This window comes from Cnephaeus nilssonii (genome assembly GCF_951640355.1).
Source record: "Cnephaeus nilssonii genome assembly, chromosome: 12".
Taxonomy (NCBI): Eukaryota; Metazoa; Chordata; class Mammalia; order Chiroptera; family Vespertilionidae; genus Cnephaeus; species Cnephaeus nilssonii.
Genome location: NC_137083.1, coordinates 17,311,479 through 17,332,949, shown reverse-complemented (window position 1 = coordinate 17,332,949; position 21,471 = coordinate 17,311,479). Strand labels below are relative to the sequence as shown.

General features: G+C 36.0%; 1 protein-coding gene across 1 annotated transcript in view; it reads left to right on the top strand.

Moving 5' to 3' along the window:
* AHR (aryl hydrocarbon receptor) overlaps window positions 1-20,806 on the top strand; it is a 52,305-nt gene extending 31,499 nt beyond the window's left edge. The window contains exons 3-11 of the mRNA XM_079785681.1: window positions 2,236-2,339; window positions 2,674-2,763; window positions 4,860-4,983; window positions 5,892-6,022; window positions 7,651-7,853; window positions 8,570-8,679; window positions 8,886-9,027; window positions 10,445-11,672; window positions 13,884-20,806. Of these exons, the coding sequence (XP_079641807.1) occupies window positions 2,236-2,339; window positions 2,674-2,763; window positions 4,860-4,983; window positions 5,892-6,022; window positions 7,651-7,853; window positions 8,570-8,679; window positions 8,886-9,027; window positions 10,445-11,672; window positions 13,884-14,027 (2,276 nt within the window). The 3' untranslated portion in view covers window positions 14,028-20,806. The remainder of the gene's footprint in view (window positions 1-2,235; window positions 2,340-2,673; window positions 2,764-4,859; window positions 4,984-5,891; window positions 6,023-7,650; window positions 7,854-8,569; window positions 8,680-8,885; window positions 9,028-10,444; window positions 11,673-13,883) is intronic.
* The last annotated feature ends 665 nt before the right edge of the window (window positions 20,807-21,471 follow it).

Sequence of the window (21,471 nt, the reverse complement as noted above, 5' to 3'; positions counted from 1 at the left end):
GCCTCTTCTTTCAAAGGGATATGTTTCAGGTTCTGCAAAGGCAAGAATTTGGCATGAGATCCCAGTGTGACACATGCACTTGATGATTTACCAGAACATAAACTTCAAACTAGAAATGGTTTTATATGACTAGTGCCCCAATGCACAAATTAGTGCACGGGTGGGGTCCCTCAGCCTGGCCAGCGATAGGGGCAGTCTCACCCAGTCCTGATTGGACCCAATGGGGGCCGGCCGGCTGGGGAGGGACCATGGGAGATTGGCTGGCCGGCAGGGGAGGGACTGTGGGAGGGTTCCAGGGCGTGTCTGGCCCTCTCGCTCAGTCCCGATTGGCCAGACCCCAGCAGCAAGCTAACCTACCGGTCAGAGCGTCTGCCCTCTGGTAGTCAGTGCTCATCATAGCAACTGGTCTAGCGGTCCACTGATCAGTCAGACACTTAGCATATTATATAGGATGCTTTACTCAGATTGAGAGAGAAGCTGGTTATTAGCAAGTCTCCAGTTTTCACCAAGCCTCATTATCTTTCTCACATAAATCTACTGAAATCAGAAGTCTTTTTTTTTTAATATTTTTATATTGATGTCAGAGAGGAAGGGAGAGGGAGAGAGAGATAGAAATATCAATGATGAGAGAGAATCATTGATTGGCTGTCTCCTGCACGCCCCCTACTGGGGATCGTGCCCACAACCCGAGCATGTGCCCTTGACTGGAATCGAACCTGGGACCCTTTAGTCCGCAGGCCGGCGCTCTATCCACTGAGCCAAACCAGCCAGGGAGAAGTCTTAAAAGTAAAGTCAAAGTCCGTTTTGTTTAATGGTTTCTCTTATTTAACTATCACATGTTAAAAGAGAATAGACAAATGGAAAGATATTGTGTCTGTATCTGAATGGTGATACTTTGTAACTAGTGAATCCGTAAGCTCTGGGAAATGGGGCTAATCATTAAAGCTTCCATTTATTGAACATATGCCAGGAACTTCACCTATATTCTCATTATTCTTCACAGCAATCCTGCATGATGGTTGGTTGATTTCAGTTATCACTTCACATATTAGGAGACAGGCTGCAAGAGCTCACACGTTAAGTGGCAGAGCTAAGATGTGAACTTAATTATATCAGACACCAACATTCACATGCTTCTAAATAAGATAATATTTGAGAGTGCTTGGAAAAATTCTATATAGTAAATAGTAGTTATTATTTCTGTTCAGCTGTTGCCTCCCAGACTGTAAATACACACACTCATGTGTGTGCGCACACACACAATGAGAAAGAGAGATGGGAGAGAAAAAAGAAGAGGATAAAAACATTACAGTATGCCACTGCTAGTAGTAAGCATCCCGCCATGCAATCAGCCTTCCTTTCATATATATAGGATATCCCCCAAAATGTATACACACTTTGAATAATTATTAATTCCATGGGTTAAATATAAAAAGAAACAAACATCAACTGAGCCATCAGAAAAAAGTGTGTTTACATTTTTGGGGGACACTCTGTATTATTCACAAGCAGTTAGAAGATAGTAATGAAGGAGAAGCCACTTGACAAATGTCTGATACTTAGGATTAAACACAAAAAATTAATGTGCAAATCTTTATTGTGGATGACTTGAATACACTCTAGTGGGATAAAGAATATAGACTTGAGCCAATGGAAAAACATACGTGTTCTTGGATAGAATAATTCAACATCATAAATATGATAATTCTTCATGAGTTGATTTGGAGATTTAACATGCACCCAATAATAATACCGACAGCATTTTACCCCCAAACCAGTCAAGACATTCTAAATTTAATGGAAATATATTCTTGATAAGGTGTATGGTTGATTCTTTCTATTGACCACCACTAGTTCGTTAATGTTTAGAATATTACTTGTAGGTATTAAAATTATTTTTATGGGTTATGTTTTGATGAACCTTATTCTCATAAGTAATACTAGTATAGGAATGGGAGGAGTATTTATAGCAGCACCATGCAATTCTTTGAAATTCCTAAACTAAGTTATATTCCAAAAATTATATAGGGAACCCATCAAAAATTATTTATAAGAATCTGTCACCTGAGTTGGAAATCACCCATGGGCAAAGGGTTATTTACTGTCATTATAGTACACACCGACATTTCCTTTTTTCATTTGGTTTGGTACACAGAGGTTTTCCTTCGGAGCCCTTGGAAACCATTTATTTTTAAAACTTCTTACTGTATCATTGTTTTTCTGGTTTTTCCAAAGTTGCACTAAAATCCTCCCCAACTGACAGAAATGGAATCCAGGATAACTGTAGAACACAATTTGGGGAAGGCCTGAACTTTCATGAAGGAGAATTCTTATTACAGGTAAATTTTAATAAATATAGTTCCTTATAATTAGGATGACAGTTGCAACTGGAGAATCCATTCATGGATCGTTTAATTATTTCCAGTTCATTTTGAGTTAAAAGTCACCCAGAGTCGCATTCCACTTCTATTTGCACTGCAGTAGTGTGTAATGCTCCACTCCCCAGATGTGTGGTATGTTTGTGAGTGTGTGTGTGTGTGTGATTTGTAATCATTTAGCCATTTTAAAGAGAAGAGTTTTTAGCAATAAAAGTAACAGCCTTAATTGAAGTCAATATTTATGAGTGACAATATTATTAGTCACATACTGATTTTATAACTTTTTTCTCTGTAGGCTCTGAATGGCTTTGTGTTGGTTGTCACTACAGATGCCTTGGTCTTTTATGCTTCTTCTACTATACAAGATTATCTGGGATTTCAGCAGGTAAATATTTATTCTCAGGTCATTAAAAAAAATTGTACTTTTTATGTATCTTATACTTTAGGGACACAATTGATAATTGCTATATATAAAATATCAAAATATGTGCTATAGAATAAAAATTATGTATTTTCAGCTAATATATTTTATACTATTTAATAATTTACTACATTATAATTTCCTTAAATGTTTATGGGATTTATGCATATTGTTTTTCTCCTTTCACTTATGAAGGAACTCTTATATAAAAGAAACGTTCAGGTAAGGGGCAGATAGGGTTTGAATGGGGCAGGCAAGAGGATATTTGCCATCTAATTCGTATGGATATCCTCTGGAGAACATATGGCAACTATGAAGTAAATGAGGTAATATGTAAATGTATACCATGGCTTATACCTTTCATTCTGATTTATGGGGATTATGGAATCTTTGCTGAGGGAAATGGTATTTAAGCTAACTTAAAGAAAGTGTAGGATTCAGATGGGTTGACAGTTGTGGAGGGAACACAGGGAAGAAAAGACAGAAGTACTATAAGCAGTTGACTGGAAGTCCTTCAAAGAGTTGAATGTGTCTGGTTTGTTTAATGTTATTGAATGAATAGTGAATAACTGGACTGGTGACAGTAAGGTGTTTGATATATTTGAGGGAAAAGAATATAAGATGTGATTTGAGCACAGTTGAATGCTAGGTATACTTATGAATTAATAGTTCCTAAATTCTAACCTGCATAAGACTTACCTGAAGAACTTGATAAAATTTTATAAAAATCTTTAGGCCTCAAACCCCCAAGTATTCTGATTCAGTAGATCAAAGCAGGACCCATGAATTTGTATTCCTAGCAAGCTCACAGGTGATGTCAACTGCTTGTTTGAGAAGCACTGTTCACACTAGTATTTAAACTGAAGATTAATCTGTGCTCCATACACACTGGAAGCCACTAAAGGTTTATGTTAAAGGGAATGTGTATACTCCAGCTTGTGTTTCATTAGATAACTCTGGCAATTGTGTAATGGCTGTCATAGAGATGGCTTAATGCTAGGAGGTCAAGTTCATAGGGAGATTTCGCTAAAGAGCTAAACTAATGGAATCTAGCTGTTACCACAATTTCTAAAGATATTCCCAAAGATAATTTTGCTGACCCAGCCTTAAAATTGCTTTCAGACTTTTTAAATTATGAAGAAAATACACTGATGTCTGTTGAAAGGCCTGTTTGAAACTTAATTACCTAGTTATCTTAATTATTTGATAATGTAATTCCTATGCATCATGAAATCAAAGAGATTAGCTATTTCCCAATCTATTTTTTCCCTATATGTACACATTAGCCTAGATGTTAAGAAAACATTCGTGTCTGACATGGGTGGTGGCTTAGGCACCATTGAACTGCAAGTTGTCACTCCTTAGTGGGCAATGATATAGATATAGTGATTCACCATCAACCATTCTTTTTAGTTGCTTAGTATGGCATAAAATAGAATACACAAAGTGTTTTGTGAAACTTCCATGTGTGTATATGTACATATGTGATGGATGGAAAATGTATTCAGTACCATGAGTTGCAGTAAAAAAAAATTAGAAAAATACTGGTTTAAGGATTAAGGACTCATCACAGGAATAAATGCTGGGAGGCAATTAGTGGAGGAAGAATTCTCCCCTTGGTAAAGGCATATTCCTTACTTTTATGGAGTCTACTTAGAATAATTCAATCTACAGAAAACTATTAGAAAACAGTGAAGAAAATACATAATGAATACTATTCAGCTTAGAGAAGTCAGAGACAACTGGGTATTTCCATAAGGTTTTGTTAAAAACGTAGGACTTAAAAGATCAAAAAGGGATAAAAATAAGCAGGATGTATTATGTTGCAGTGAAGAAGTGACTTACTTGACTGAAAAACATTTATGTGGCAAATAACTTCTGGCTTATCAATTAGAGCTAGTCTCTTTCTAGCGTTTCCTGTCTTGGGTAACTGGAGAGCTTTGCAAGCCATTTGCTTTATTCATCACTAATCTAGCTAGGTTCTGAAATTACATTAGTATGTCATATTTATTTCTTAAATCGGTACTATTGTTTTATTTCTTTGTGTTTTTTCCCCTTAGTCTGATGTCATACATCAGAGTGTGTATGAACTTATCCATACTGAAGACCGAGCTGAATTTCAGCGTCAGCTACACTGGGCATTAAACCCTTTACAACATACAGACTCTGGACAAAGAATTGATGGTAAGAATGTTTATAAAAAGATAGCTTTGGACCCTGACTGGGTATCTCAATGATTAGAGTGCCATCCCAATATGCCAGGGTTGCAGGTTCGATCCCCAGTCAGGACACATACAAGAAACCAAGGAATTCATAAATAAGTGGAACAACAAATCCATGTCCCTCCCTCTCCCTCTCTCTCTCCCTCTAAAATAAATAAGTAAAATTTAAAAAAGGTAGTTTTGGTGGTTTTTGATATAATTCTATGAAAAGAGGCAGAGAGCCCATAGGGGCAAAGAACTCCTTGGTGAGGGTAGGAAAGTAGTGGAAAGCCATGTGTCTGTACCTGTAGTTCACACAGAGGCTGGTGAGCTACAGAATGGTTTTTTCTACAAAAAATGATTTTGTTTATTTTGTTTCTTATTTATATAATGATTTTATTTGCTATTAATAAAAAATGAATATATCTAAGGAATATGACAGCCATTGATGACTATCAAGTGGGAAAGTGTTGCCATACTCAGTAATGCATTTTATAAAATTATTCATACTGTTGTGAAAAATGGGAAGGAGTGTGTGTAAAATGTTGTGTTTCAAAAGGCACACAATTTTTAAAAAGCAAACTAGCATATCCAAGTATAAAAAAAAAAACACCCTTTCTCAATGTAAACAGTATTTCCAGAAGTTTGTGGAAGTGTTATAAAGAAAATAAATTGGCATTAAAAAATGGGGAAACTGTTAGCAGTTATTGGTCAATAGAAATTAAAAAAAAAACACAGTAAATTTTAGTTTCTTTTCATTAGCCTCCTTTTCTGAAATGATTATCTTTTTGTACAGACTCCAATTTAGAAATTAACACATATTTCAACTATCTAAACACTTAATTTTACAGCAAAGTGGAAAATAAATTTGTGTTGCTGTTATTTCTCCAGAAGCGAATGGCCTCCCCCAGCCAGAAGTCTACTATGACCCAGACCAGCTTCCTCCAGAAAACTCTCCGTTTATGGAGAGGTGCTTCATATGCCGACTGCGGTGTCTGCTGGATAATTCGTCTGGTTTTCTGGTAAGATGCAAAATCTTACGACCCTGTCTTTTACTATTAATTTATAGAAATAAAATAGTTGAAATGAAAACAATATTATTTGGTTATATTTGAGTTTGGCTTTAAAAATCTATTTCATCAAATAATTAAGGAAAATAACTTTTAAAATATCATTATTTGTGATATTTTAATCTTTTCTATAACTCCAAAACCACACAGATTGAGGGAAATAACCTAGAAGCTTGTATTTTGCCTATTTTTAGGACTTTTTAGATATATGATGAACTATGTAGCCCTTCTTTAATAGAAGAATGCTTACTCTCTTTGGATGTAATGCCTGCTAGACAGAAATTATACTGGCCTTTTCCACATGGCTAGAAAAACTGCCATGTAGAAAAATGGTTGTACATTCATGATTGCAGAATCATCATGTGGTATGAGATGCTCTTGCCTGGTCTGAATACCTGGGTAGGGTAACCACAGAGCAGTTTAGGCAGGATACTGAGACTGCAGATGGTCTGCACCCTTAATGTAGCACACTCCAGAAGAGCAAGTGCCCAACTAAGTTTGGGAGACAGTTCTCAAATTTTGGATGGGTTTTCTTACTGCAGGGCTTTTCAGAGCCTTTACCAAAGGTACATATTATGCTGTGATCCTGAGTGGAGATGATCATCGAACCCTTTGTGAGAAGGTCTAGTTCCATTCATCTTGGAGCTCTTCATCAAATTGCAATACTTGGCTTCCTAGGCTGCCTATGACACATGAAAGAGGCATGCAAATCTGTCAAAACTTGCCCTGTTTTTTTATTTAGAAAATAAAGGGCAGCATAGCTATCCCAAAGTGTACCCCCAGCTCCCCAGAAAATATAGCACACCCCACCAGCACAGGAGAAAGAGACTACAAGGTATGTTGCATATTACTTTTGTGAGTTATCAGGAATTTGAAACAGATTAGCAAACAATGATTTTTGTTTGTGTTTATGTCATAATGTTGCTGACCCAGAGTTAGAATTGCTTTGGGATAGTTTTCGTAGTACTGATGATCCATTAGTGTGTATTTTCTGAGATGGAGTATGAGTGTAATTGGGTCTTTTCTTTCTTGTGCTGTTATCATACTGATATTAGAATTATTCCTTGGCCTGGTTATTACTGTTTTAAACAACTAAATAGATCATGCTCCTGCTTAAATTGCATTTGTTTCCTCTGTCTTCTACAATTCTCTATCTCTACTCTGATAGATCTCTGCATTCTTTGTGATTTTTAATAAAACTGTATTTGAGCTGTGGAATATAGTTCATGTGTGTTTGAAAATTAGTATGTACTTGATCACCATTTATTCAGTCAGAAAATATATTTTGAGTGCATGGTGTGCAAGCAGCTGTGCTAGGTGTCAGTGATGGGGGACTTGCACACTTAGGAAATGATACAGGTATTCTTGTTGTGACCATTAAAAAGCCAGGAGTGTTTCACCTCTCTGTCCCTTCAGAATAGTCCTCATACTACTTGGGGATTGTTTTCCTGTGGAGAAAGGAATGAAAGAAAGTAGCAGTTGTCAGCTTTAAGAACCTTAGATGTGGCCAGGACTGAGCCTTTTAAAAAGGAATGATTTTAAACTGTTAATTTTAATGAGCTATCTTTTGTGTTTTTAAGGCAATGAATTTCCAAGGGAGGTTAAAGTACCTGCACGGCCAGAACAAGAAAGGGAAAGATGGGTCGGTGCTTCCCTCTCAGTTAGCCTTGTTTGCCATAGCTACTCCACTTCAGCCACCCTCCATACTTGAAATCCGAACCAAGAACTTCATCTTTAGAACAAAACACAAACTAGACTTTACACCTACCGGTTGTGACGCCAAGTAAGTAAAACTTTTCCAGTTTTGTTTTTATTAGATGTATATATTGTACAATGCAGCAAGTCTCTCCTAGAATGTAAAATATAAAGTGTAGATTATAATATTGTACATTATTATAGTAGCTGTTATTTCATACTCTTTCAGTATCATCTTTAAAATAATTTCAGGTTCATCAAATGATTTTATTCTTTCATAATTTTTTTATACCACTTGCCCCAATTTCTATGTCATAACGATGATGTGCTTAAGTAGTAAGATTGTTAGTTTTACATTTTAAATTATACAAACTTTATTTGAATTTTAGCCCTGGAAGTTTAGTAACTTCCAGAGATTATGTTTTGATATATGAATGCCTAATATCATACTCCATGTCATTGCTTTTCTCCTTTCAAATATGGAAATACAGAGATGTTTGAAAAACCCTGCCCCTCAAAATGGAGTACAAGCATTCTAGATTTTTACTAAAGGTTTTGTTTTCCCACATAATCTGCTCTATTAGTTTTATCTTTAACTTTTGTGGTCTTTATTCAGGAGAAGAAAATGGTCTAAAACTGAAATTTGTAGCCATAAGCAAAAGAGAGCAGTTACAGAGATGTCCACCTGCTAATGTAAAATTCTGAGTGTTAAGTAAAACCTATTGCAGCAAATAGCATATAGCTGACACCATTTAATATGAATGAAGTAACAACATAATTTCAATTCATTTATCTTTTTCACAGAGGAAAACTTGTTTTGGGCTATACTGAAGCAGAGCTGTGCATGAGAGGATCAGGGTATCAGTTTCTTCATGCTGCTGATATGCTCTACTGTGCTGAGTACCATATGCGGAGTAAGTTGTAGTTCCTTGTTAACATGTCCATAAAAAGGGCATATACCCTAGTGCATGTTTTAGGAAACTGTTTGAATAATTGTCTACTCAATATCATACCTTTATGATTAACTGCTCTACAGCTGCCACAGGAATATATAGTAGTTGATCTTTGGTGATAAATATGTCAAATTTGGGTTTGATAATTTTTTTCATTTTTATTTTAGTGATTAAGACTGGAGAGAGTGGCATGATAGTGTTCAGGCTTCTTACCAAAGACAATCGATGGGCCTGGGTCCAGTCTAATGCCCGCTTGGTTTATAAAAATGGAAGACCAGATTACATCATTGCAACTCAGAGACCTCTAACGTAAGCACAAAGACTTAGAATGCTTGCTGTCATTGTTTTTTATTTTAATAACACTTTTAAAACACTCTTGCTTAAAAACTTAAATTCTAAGAGAATTTACTCTGCAAATAAAAATTAAAAAGTTAGAATAATACTAGTATGTTTAAAAGGAGAAGGCATAGGTGAAGAACATTAAGACGGAATTGACAAACTTTACTGAACAACTAAATATGTAGATCTATGGGAGGAGAAGAAAGAAAACTTCAGGAAAGATGGAAATCTAGTGCCATCTGTAAAGTAAATATATCATTGCTTTGCTTAACATAGTTTTTCTAAGCAAGCATTGATTTTTAAGTTTCTTACATATTCTGGAAATGAGTATTTTGTCAAGTATGTGCATTGTAAATTTTCTCTAGATAAGAAATCAAGATCAGTTTTCTTTTCCTTTTTATATCTATTAAAGCCCCACAATATTTATGAAGCAATGCCTCTAGCCATAATTTGCAGTGCCACAAAGTTTTATGTTTATATTTTAGGTTGTAGTAGATAATTTTTGCAGGGGGAATCATAAACCTCCCAAATCATCTGTGGTGAGTATATTAATGGATTAAGGTGCATTTTTGGATTAAAATGAAAGCTTGTACACTATTTAAAAGTTGGATATATATGTCCAGTTGACCAGTAACATTTATTAAAAATGCCATCTTTCCTCTCCTGCACTGCGTTTTGATCAGATGATGTGTTTGTTTACTTTTGCAATCACAGCACATATGATATCTAAGTGTATGCCTTCCATTTTGATTGTATAGGATTTTTTGTTCTTCAACATTGCCTTGGCTCTTCTTGACCACTTTTTATTTTCATAATACATTTTAGAAATCAATTGTCAGTTCCCACCAGAAAAATCTAAAGGGATTACAGTGTAATCTCAATCCTGTATTTGGGATTACAGTGAAACTCTAGCTCATTTTGAGATAATTAACATTTTTATAATACTTCATATTCCAACTCATGAACACAGTGGGTGTATGTATATTTACATAAGGGTACATGGTTGTGTAATATTTACCTATGTCTTTATCTCAATAATGGGTTGAATCTTGTACATCTTATTAATACTATTCCTCGATATTTGATGTTTTAAATGATGTGAACACACAATTTTCATATTGTGAATTATGCTAATCTTTTCCTTTATAGCTTCTGGCTTTTGTGTTTTATTTAGAGATGTCTCCCCCACTCACATTCCCAAATTCTTACAGTTGGTGTTTATGTTGGGATCTTTGTCCAACGCCTACACTGTTTTTTGGGACAAATTCTAAATCATTTAAATTTTTCCAAAAAATTTTATGGCACTAGGAAAATGTAATTGACAGTAGGGAAAAGCACTTTTATTTTGACATACACTGTATTTTCCTTGCTGTTTTTGTAATTTTAGAGATGAAGAAGGAACAGAGCATCTAAAAAAACGAAATATGAAGTTGCCTTTTATGTTTGCCACTGGAGAAGCTTTGTTGTACGAGGTAACCAACCCCTTTCCTCCCATAATGGATCCCTTACCAATAAGGACTAAAAATGGTGCTAATGGAAAAGATTCTGCTACGCAGTCAACTCTCAGTAAGGATTCTCCCCATCCCAGTTCTCTCTTCAGTGCCGTTATGCAACAAGATGAGTCTATTTATCTCTGTCCTGCTTCAAGTAGTGCTCCTTTCGAAAGAAATTTTTTAAACGAATCTATGGACACATGCAGTAATTGGCAGGACAGTATTGCACCAGCGGGAAATGATATCCTGAAACATGAGCAAATTGGTCATTCTCAGGAAATGAACCCGACACTTTCTGAAGCTCATGGAGGGCTCTTCCCAGACAATAAAAACAGTGACTTGTACAGCATTATGAAACACCTAGGTGTTGATTTTGAAGACATTAAACACATGCAGCAGAATGAGGAATTTTTCAGAACTGACTTTTCTGGTGAGAATGACTTCAGAGACATTGACGTAACAGATGAAATCCTGACGTTCGTCCAAGATTCTTTAAATAAGTCTACCTTCGCGTGTCCAGGTTACCAGCAGCAGCCGTCCAGGGTGCGGAACTCAAGCTGTATGGTCCAGGAGCACCTGCAGTTGGAGCAGCAGCAGCAAACGCAGGTGGCCATGGAGCAGCAGCAACTGTGCCAGAAAATGAAGCATATGCAAGTCAATGGCATGTTTGCAAACTGGAGCTCTAACCAATCTGTGCCTTTTAATTGTCCTCAGCAAGACCTACAACAGTATAATGTCTTTTCAGACTTACCTGGGACAAATCAAGAGTTTCCCTACAAATCTGAGATTGATGCTATGCCTTATACAGAGAACTTTATTCCATGTCATTCGTCTGTGTTAGCACAACAGTCCCAGCGGACACAGTTAGACTTTCCCCTAGGGAATTTTGAACCATCCCCATACCCTACTACTACTTCCAGCTTAGAAGATTTTGTCACATGTTTACAAGTTCCTGAAAACCAAAAGCATGAACTAAATCTACAGTCCCCTCTAGTAACTCCACAGACATGTTATGCTGGGGCTGTGTCCATGTACCCATATCGGCTGGAACCTCAGCAGAGCAATGTGGCTCAGATGCAGTACAATCCAACCATGCCAGGCCCACAGGGATTTTTAACCAAGGTAAGGATGTTCTCAAACGATGTATTTATCATGTAAGAAGAATCACTAAAAGAGTTTATTTAGTTTATGTCAGGACTGATTTAATCTATTATCTACAGCATTTATATCAGAACATTTCTAATTATGTCTGTGACTACTTTTTTTTTTATAAGCCAGTATGTTACAAACGCAAGTACTAGTAAAGGAGAAAGCAGTCAAGGGCTGAATATGTCCTTATTAAGTTACCCAGTAAAAGTAGTTACAAGTATATTGTTTAGAATAGAGATTTTGATTTATCTTTCTTGATTTTTAAAAATAATTTTCTTGGTGTTTTGATATATAGTTGAAATTGGGTTAAAAGGTATTTCTTTGCATGCCTTTGCCTCCGAAGGACACTGGAATTTAATCCTAGGCTCCTTCGTATTCTCTAGCAATCCCTCTGTCTTATGTGCCACAGCCTCCTTTTATCCCATCAGGGGAAATGTTTTTTTCTGATGTTCTTAAAGGGGCAATACAGCTGGCTTTCTATCACGGGGCTGGAGGTTGATGTTGTATTTTTACTGTTTAAATGTGTCATCAAAACCCTTCTAGCAGCAAGCACACTTTAAATCTAAATCACTTAAAAAATGTTAACCTAAGTAAACCTGAGTATATCTGCTCTCTCTGGCCGCCCAGGAACACAGCATGTTTACATTTATGCTTTTCCATTATAAAATAGTTCATTTAAAAATGTATTTAAAAGTTTAGTTTTGAAGAACATCCTGACTAAAATTAAGTTCATTGTTATGTAATAGAAAGAAAAGGGCAGTGAAGGTTTTTCTTACTCTCGTTCCTAACAGCCTTTAGTTATAGTCTATTTCATCTTGCTGTGAAGTTAATCATAGGTAGGTACCTTAACTCATATTCTCTTGAGTAAGTGGTAGAGAACTTACTTGTGTAATATGACATTTTGAACAGAGCTCGCATTAGCTCATGAGTTCTCTACAGTGATCCCTTCACTACTTCTTAATCAATAAGAATTCTGTAAACCTATATCTCTCCCCCTCTCTGCTGGGTAGCCATTCTATATGTGGCTAGTCCCAGATGAGGTGTACTAAAAAATCTGCCAATTTTGGGGATTTAATTTGAAAAAAAGAATGTTGAAATTATGAATTTCAGCTATATTAGGTTAAGGAAAATATATTAAAATTTCACTTTTTTAATGTGGCTCACATTTCCATTGAACAGCACTGCTCTAGATAATACATTTAGAGTAACTTAAGATCCAACATTCTCTGGGCAAATAATATACCTTCCATTTGAAGACTTGACATCATTGAAGATCTAGATTATGTGGGTATTACTATATATTTAATATATGTTTTGAAGGATCTTTGAAAGTAATCAATATTTTGATTACTGAAGCCTAGTGTTAAAGGTAGATTTTATTTGAAGGAATTAAGGGTTTGGTTTTAATCTGAAAGTTTCTATAACTCTCACTAAGTATGTACTCTAAAGGCTCTGGTATCTATAAAACACTACAGAACTATCTGTGTGTCCATCTCCCCCCGTAGCAGTTATAAAAACCAGACCAATTTCATTGTAAGATGGCAAGAAAGCATTTTAATAACTTGATTCTGAAATTAGGACAGTAATCATAGTGACCCTAATTACAGAATCAGGTTATTAATTAAGAAATTGGTTTAGGATATCAGGTCATCTGCAGTTCCAATGTAATAATCTCAAGTGTAATAAATTCCCTGGTCCCCAGAATTTGACCGAGATGAAATCTGGTCAAAGTAAATTTATTACAGAGATTATACAGTGTGGGGCGAAAGTAGGCTTATAGTTGTTCAGATAGAAAATAATATACGAATAAACTCTGTGTCATATTGTATACCTACTTTCACCTCACCCCGTATTACTTATTACTGCTACTCTTTGATTTATTAGTTTCTATCCAAACTGAAGGCAATGCCTTGATCAAATGCTCTCCTGATATATGGAATACCAAATCTGAAGGACGCAATTACATTACTCATCTGTATCATCTATTAGAGAAACCAAAAGGTTATAAATGTGCTAATATATGTGCTCAGTATGTTTTCATTGAATGACTTAAAATTTAGCAATAATACAGTAATTTGAAGTTTAACATCATGTAGGGTGAAGATTTTAAAAATACATTTTAATATTTAATGATTTAAGATACTTTAAAGATCCATTCTAATAAATTGCTGTTTGTGTTTTCAGTTTCCGAATGGAGTTTTAAATGAAACCTATCCAGCTGAGTTAAATACTATAAATAACTCTCAGACCACCACACATCTTCAGTCTCTTCACCATCCATCAGAAAACAGACTTTTCCCTGACTTGACATCCAGTAGATTCCTGTAATTCCAAGCCCAATTTTTACCTTGGTTTTGGTTTAAAAAGGTGGAAGATTACAGTTACTAAACTGTCAATGTTGGACATCAGCAAGTTCACATGGAGGCATTGATGTATGTTCTTCCCAAACCACATTTTAATGTTTTTCAAAGAGGAATTAAAAACATCAAAATTACATAGACTGTAATCATTCAAATAGAAAGGATATGCCACAGGCTGGTGAGATACCATCTACATTTCACATTCTGAGCACCACAAGTTGTGAAAAAGTTTTCTCTATTGGAATTATTTCTGTCAGAATAAAAAGGAAATGCTTTTGAGTTTTCAACTTATGAACCCAAAGTTACCAAAGTAAACTATTTCTCATATTAAGTGGTTTGGTGCTTTCCTTCTTCATTGTTAATGTAAGTGCCTCAAAGTTTTTTCTACCTATAACACTGTAGGATGTATATTTTATATACAAAATAATGCTTTTTCTTTTTAAAGTTAATAACATTTTTACACAAGTATTATTTGCATTTCTTAAATTCAATCATTTTTATTAATCCAGGCATGTTTTAACTGCACTATTTACCTACTTTCTTCAGGTAAAGAACAAATAATGACTGAAAAGATAATTATTTATTATGAATAAACTAGTTGCTTCTAGACTGTAAATGTTGCTCTGTGCCTTACACTGAAAAATATTTTAAAGTAAAATGCCTTTTCAAGTTATTTCTTAATTATTATGTAAATATTAATAGCAGCACTAAAACGTCAACAGTGTTTTCAGAAGAAAGATATACCGCCCTTTACCTCTGCTAAAGTCTCCACCCTGGTAGTTGAATGGTGCGGCATGAAAATCTGCTCATGTGACCGCGTTTCTCAACCTACAGTGAAGAAAGAGCAGGAGCTTGATTTCTGGGCCACTGAGTAAATTACCGCAAAGCACCCATTTCAGTGTGTGTACATTTTTTACAAACTGTTTTACACCTATAATATTTTAAGATAATGGTATGTTGACTTTATAAATTTCACCTCTTAGTTTGCACTGTACTAAGAAGTGAAATTTATATTTGTGGAGTGTTAAGATTGAATATAGCAATGTTTGGTGCAAAGTATTGCTATGAATGAAATAAATGGTGCATTGTATGCTTTACAATGAACAAAATTATTTGTAAAATATTTTTAATTTTTCATGTAAAAATATTTCATATTTTGTATGCATATAATGTTTTACATATTTTATCAAATAGTGAATGCAACCCACTTAAGTTGGTATTACAAAAAAGATAATCGTGCAATTTTATTAATTTCAAACATTAGGTTGTTTCTATGGTAGAGTGACCTTTATTATCAGTAAGGCAAATTAATCACCCTCCTAACTACTGTCCTCAGGTGATTTAAAAGAAGTGCCACCATCTGACGTTCTTTTATTCAACTGTGATGTCAAGGGTGTAAGACAGATTTTGCATGTATTATAAAAAAAAACATGATGGAATCTTAAACTGAGATGTAGGATTAACATACATTTTTCTTTTTTTGTAAGTTAATGTACATAAAAGTGGCTTCAGACAATATGTATGTCAGTTCTATGCATTTTCAGTCAAAATTTTGAATCTGTAGAATCAATGTAAGTATTGAAAACAACAAATTTGCCTAAAACATTTCATATTTTGTTTCCAGCATGAGGTGTCACTGAAGATTTAGACCAGAGGGTCTAGATTAATAATCCATTTTTACATTTAAACCTTTCATTGAAAGTCTTACGGCATTTTTGTTAGTCTTCCTTCGTGTCACTGGATGAACTGGTTAGTGGAAGACAGGCTTTTAAAATTGTGAATATGATGACAAGCAATTGTACACATAAAAAATATACAATATTAGTTTAAAATTTTATATCTCCATAAAATAACTAAAGCTTATCTAAGAATAATAAAATCACATTAAACCAAATGCACCTTTGTCTACATTGCTGAGTGTGCCAGAACAAAGAGAAAACTCTGCTATGTTGAGGGAGTGTTGTTTTTTTAGATGGCGTGCACTTCTAAGAACCTGGATGCGTCTGATGTGAACTTTTCCTATACGAGTGGTTCTCACAGCACCTGAACATGGACCAGTGTTCTGATGTATTAGGAAACCTGCAGTCGTTCCTATGCACAAACGTAGTGTTTTTCAGTATTACTAACTTGTAGGTAAATGCTTTCAGGGCTTTTCTCTTTCCTTCTAATGTTACTGCTGCTTTACATATGCCATGCATACATTTTTAAAAAATATGATTTATAAATATCCTTACTATTAAATAAAATGGTATGTAATAATATATGGTAATAAAATAATCACCAAATATTGATATTGTTCAATGTAAATTCTTTCTGGTTCATATAAAGGATGTTAGTATAGTATTATAACTATGTTAAAGGCAATCTATAATGTTGAAGGGTATGTTGTCAGTAATTAATAAATTTCTTATAAAGTTCGGCCCCTGGATATATAAAAAACACTTTCAGTAACATTACAGATTTAAAATGCTTCTGAAATGGATGATTCTAACCCTAACCCGTGTTAGTTATATTTAGTGCTTTGATTAGAGTATACTGTCCACAACCTACACTCTCTAACATACAAAGGAAACACTATGCCTTTGCTGTTAAATTTATAACTGCTAAACACTCACCAAGAATTCTGTAATTAAGATTGTCTTAAGAAAAATTTCTGAGAAAAACAGTATCTTATTCTAGCAGTCATTATATTTTGTTATGGTTTAGGCTTATCCTTTAAAATAATTAGATATTTTTCTCAACAACCTAATAGCAAGTTAGCATCATATTTAATTTCGAACATTTTAGAAAAACCAATACTGAGTCTTTTGTCAGGTAAAAATCCAGATAGTCATATTTCTGATCTCTGCTTTCCCTCACATGCCTTCTGTCAGCATGAATGATGTCTGCTTGCCCTGTTTTCACCAGCCTGCCCAGCACTGGCCCAGGGATGGTAGCTGCCTCCAGGACTAGGTAACACCTCTCCTAAGTTTTCTCCCAATGTGTGCAGGTGGCCTTGCCTCCAGTTTTACTAATGAAGACCATCAAATAAAAATCCTAACATCCTAGGTGTGTCTGTACCTTCACCTCAACAATACCACTATCCTTGGTCTGTTAGGCTCACCTCCAATAGATGGGGAGGCAAGGTTCCCCTAACTCCAAGGTTCCCACCCTTCCTTTGCAGTTTTCATGCATTTAGCATCCACATTTCCCTAGTACAGAGCCTTCTCTCCTTCCCTAGAGCCCTGGAAAGAAAAATTTGTCCCTCCTACATCACTTTTCTTATTAAATTCATTATCTCCTGTCTCTAAACAATTTTTGATCTCCTGAAATCTGGTGTTGTTTTCTACCTTCCTATGTATGGTTTTGTTGAAGCTTAACTAACTCCCTTCTTACCATAGGCTGATTCTCAATGGCCCTGCAACCAAAATGCACCCTCAATGAACATTTTTCCCCCCTTTTCACTTCCATGATATTAGTTGCGCTGCACCTTTCACTTTTGTTAGTTCCTCTCCACCCCCACCACTACTCCCACCTAGCAGCAGGCTTGGTTATGACCATTTGTGGTTCTTTCTCTACCTCCGCATACTGTCCTTTAGGAACTCATCCCTTCTGCAACTGCTATCTTTCACCTCTTTAAAAACATGAAATAAAAAGAAACCTTATCTCCGATGTTTATGGAGCATTCTTCTCCTTTGAGAGCATAGCAAAGCAAAGTACACAGACTCTGGAGTCAGACTATTGGCTTCAACACACATAGGATATGAATGATTGAAAAGGTATCTTATTCTTTCTGAGCTTGAGTTTCCTTTATACAGAAGGAATATAATGGTAATACCTGCCTCATTGGATGGTTGGAGTCATCAATAAGTAATTCATGTAAAACCACTTAGTGCCCAATGACCAATAACTGGAACAATTTGCCTCCCTAATATGATGCTATGACAAGCACACTTAAGCTCTGTGTGTATTCTCAAAACCACAAACCCAGTCTAATCATGAGAAAATGTCAGACAAACCCAAATTGAGGGACATTCCACAAAATTCCTGAGAGGAGTCTCAAGTATCAACGGGGTGAAAAACAAAGAGACCGAGACGTCACAGATCAGAGGAGACCAAGAACATGATGAGTAAATACAACACAGCATTCTGGACTTCATCCTCTAAAAGACATTAGGGGATCTGCAGGAATCTGAATGAAGTTCAGTTTTATTAATACTATTGTACCAATGTTAATTTCCTAGTTTTGACCATTATAACATGGTTATGTAAGACATTAAGTTACAAGAACCTGGATGAAGGAAACAAGTTACCTATATCCTGACAACTTTTATGTAACTCTAAAATTATTTAAAAATAGTTTAAAATAATTTTATATACTTTGCACATGGATTGAAAAGACTAATATTGTCAAAATGTCCTTACTATCTAAAATAATATACAGTTCAATGCAATGCTTATTAAAATACTAGTGGCATTCTCAGAATTAGAATAACTAATTCTAAAATTTATATGGAACCACAGAAGACCCCAAATAGTGAAAGCAATCTTGAGAAAGAAGAACAAAGTGGGAGATATTACGCTCCCTGATGACAAACTATACTATAGAGCTACCATAATTAAAACAGTATTGTTCTGGCATAAATATAGATGTATGGATCAGTGGTATCAAAGAGACAACCCAGAGATAAATCCCTGCTTTTATGGTCAATTAATCTATGACAAAGGAGGCAAGGATAAACAATGGAGTAATAATTATTTAACTAAGTATTATTGGCAAAACTGGACAGATACATGCAAAAAAATGAAATTGGACCACTTTCTTACACCATATACAAAAATAAGCACAGACCACAGGTCCAGGATTAAAGACTTAAATGTTAGACCTGAAATTATAAAACCCCTAAAAGGAAATGTAGGCAATAAACTCTTTGATATTGCTCTTAGCAGTATCTTTTTGGCTATATCTCTGTGCAAAGGAAAAAAAATAAAAAATGGGACTAAGTTTTTTCACAGAGAAGGAAACCATCAGCAAAATGAAAAGACAACCTACTAAATGGGAGAAGATATTCACAAATGATGTCATCAATAAGGGGTTAACTTCCAAAATAAAGAATTCAAACAACTAAACCAAAAAATCCAACTGAAAAATGGGCAGAGAACCTGAAGAGACGTTTCTCCCAAGAAGACAGATGGTCAACAGACATGAAAAGATGCTTAACATCACTAATCATCAGGGAAATGCAAATTAAAATTACAAAGAGATATCGCACACCTGACAAAATGGCCATCAATAAATCAACAAATACGGTTTGGCAAGGATGTAGAGAAAAGGGAATCCTTGTACACTATTGATGAGATTGTAAATTAGTACAACCACTCTGGGAAAAGTCATGGAGATTTCTGAAAAAAGTAAAAATAGAATTTACACATGATCCAGCAATTCCACTTGTGGTTATTTATCCAAAGAAAAAAACACTAATTTGAAAAGATAAATGCACTCCTATGTTCATTGCAACACTTCTAGTAATAATAGCAAGACATGGAAACTACTTAGATGTCCATCAATAGGTGAATTGAAAAAAAAAATAGTTTGTTGACTGTCACATACAATAAATATCTGCCATTACTATTTCCCTGATAGCTAACGCAACCTTTTCAACTGGAGGTAAACCTGTGCACTGACACCAATCCTCCTCCTGTTTACTGTTGATTTGATGAGTATCTTGGTTTTTCTCTCAACTCAATGGTCCTTTCCACTGTGATCTCCTGACATCATTCTTCTCAATTACCTTGTTTCCATAGCACCTATACATCAACCATAATAACCTATTTTCCATGCCAGTTAAGGACAGCCACACCTCAGACTGTGAGCATTGGTAACTGCCTTACGTCAACTTGAAATTTCCTCTTCTAATCACAGCCTCTTCTTTGTCCTTTCCCAATCCTTCTTTGTTCAACTAGCTCTTTACTCCATGGTGATCTCCAGGCCATGAGCACATATTATCCATTAGCCTAGACCCATAGTTGGCAAACGGCGGCTCACGAGCCACATGCGGCTCTTTGGCCCCTTGAGTGTGGCTCATCCACAAAATACCACGGCCTGGGCGAGTCTATTTTGAAGAAGTGGCGTTAGAAGAAGTTTAAGTTTAAAAAATTTGGCTCTCAAAAGAAATTTCAATCGTCGTACTGTTGACAGTTGGCTCTGTGGACTAATGAGTTTGCCGACCACTGGCCTAGACCTTAGAATCAGGATTTCAGAAATAGTTCTGCTCATATTCTGGAGCTGCCCGCTCCCTTATTGGTAACAGCCACTCTAACCCATCACTCTGGCCAAACACTTTCTGATCAGCAGTCTTGCTAGAAAAAAATGACAAAAGTGAAATAATGAGCCTTACCACAGACTTTTGCCCGTGTGTGGCAGAGACTTGTCCACACCAATATTATTATTCTCAGCAAGAGAACCCTAATTTTACTCTGGAAAGTTACCCTTGATTATGTTAGCAGACCCAAGGGAATCACAAGAGTCCTTGTAGGGGAAAGGCAAAAGGGTCAGAGAAGGGGCTGTGGTAATAGAAGTAGAGGTCACACACGACACACACACTCACGCTACACACTACACACCACACAGGACACCACACACACACACACACACCTCTTGATTGATTTGAATATGCCCTGATGCTGGCTTTGTAGAAGTAGAGGTCACACACACTATACACCACACACACATACTACACACCACACCATACCACATACGTGCACGTACACACCCACACCCACTTGATTGATCTGAATATGCCCTGCTGCTGGCTTTGAAGATGGAGGGCCACAGGTCCAGGAATGCAGGCCGCCTCTAGAACAAGCATGTCAAACTCGTGGCCCGAGGGCCACATGCCTCGCTTATTTGGCCCGTGTTAGCCTTTGAGTTTGACATGCTTGTTCTAGAAGCTGGACGACACAGACACCCAGTCTCCCCTGGAGCTTTCAGGAGGAACACAGCCCTACACACACCTCGATTTTAGTACTTCTGACCTCCAATACCATGAGATAATGAATTTGCTCCAAGCCACTAAGTCTGTGGTAACTTGTTACAGCAGCAATAGGAAACGAATACAGTGGTTCTAGATTTTAAGAAGATAAGAGAGGCATTTGGGAAGAAAACATTTCTCCATTATAATCATTTCTAAAGAATAAAAATGCTGTTCTCTGTACCTCTCGCTGGCCATCCTGTGAGGGAGGACCAGGAAGGGCTGGGGTATTCCCCAACCCTCCTCTTTATTCTGAGCTACATCTGGGCCTGCAAAAGAAACTCCACTTTATGAGAAGACGGTGTGCCTGATGAGCTGCAGTCTTGCCTTGGCATTTCAAAGAAATACACTTTGCCTTTTCCAGATGTGTAGGTTGTCAGAAGCCAGGAAATCATATTGCTT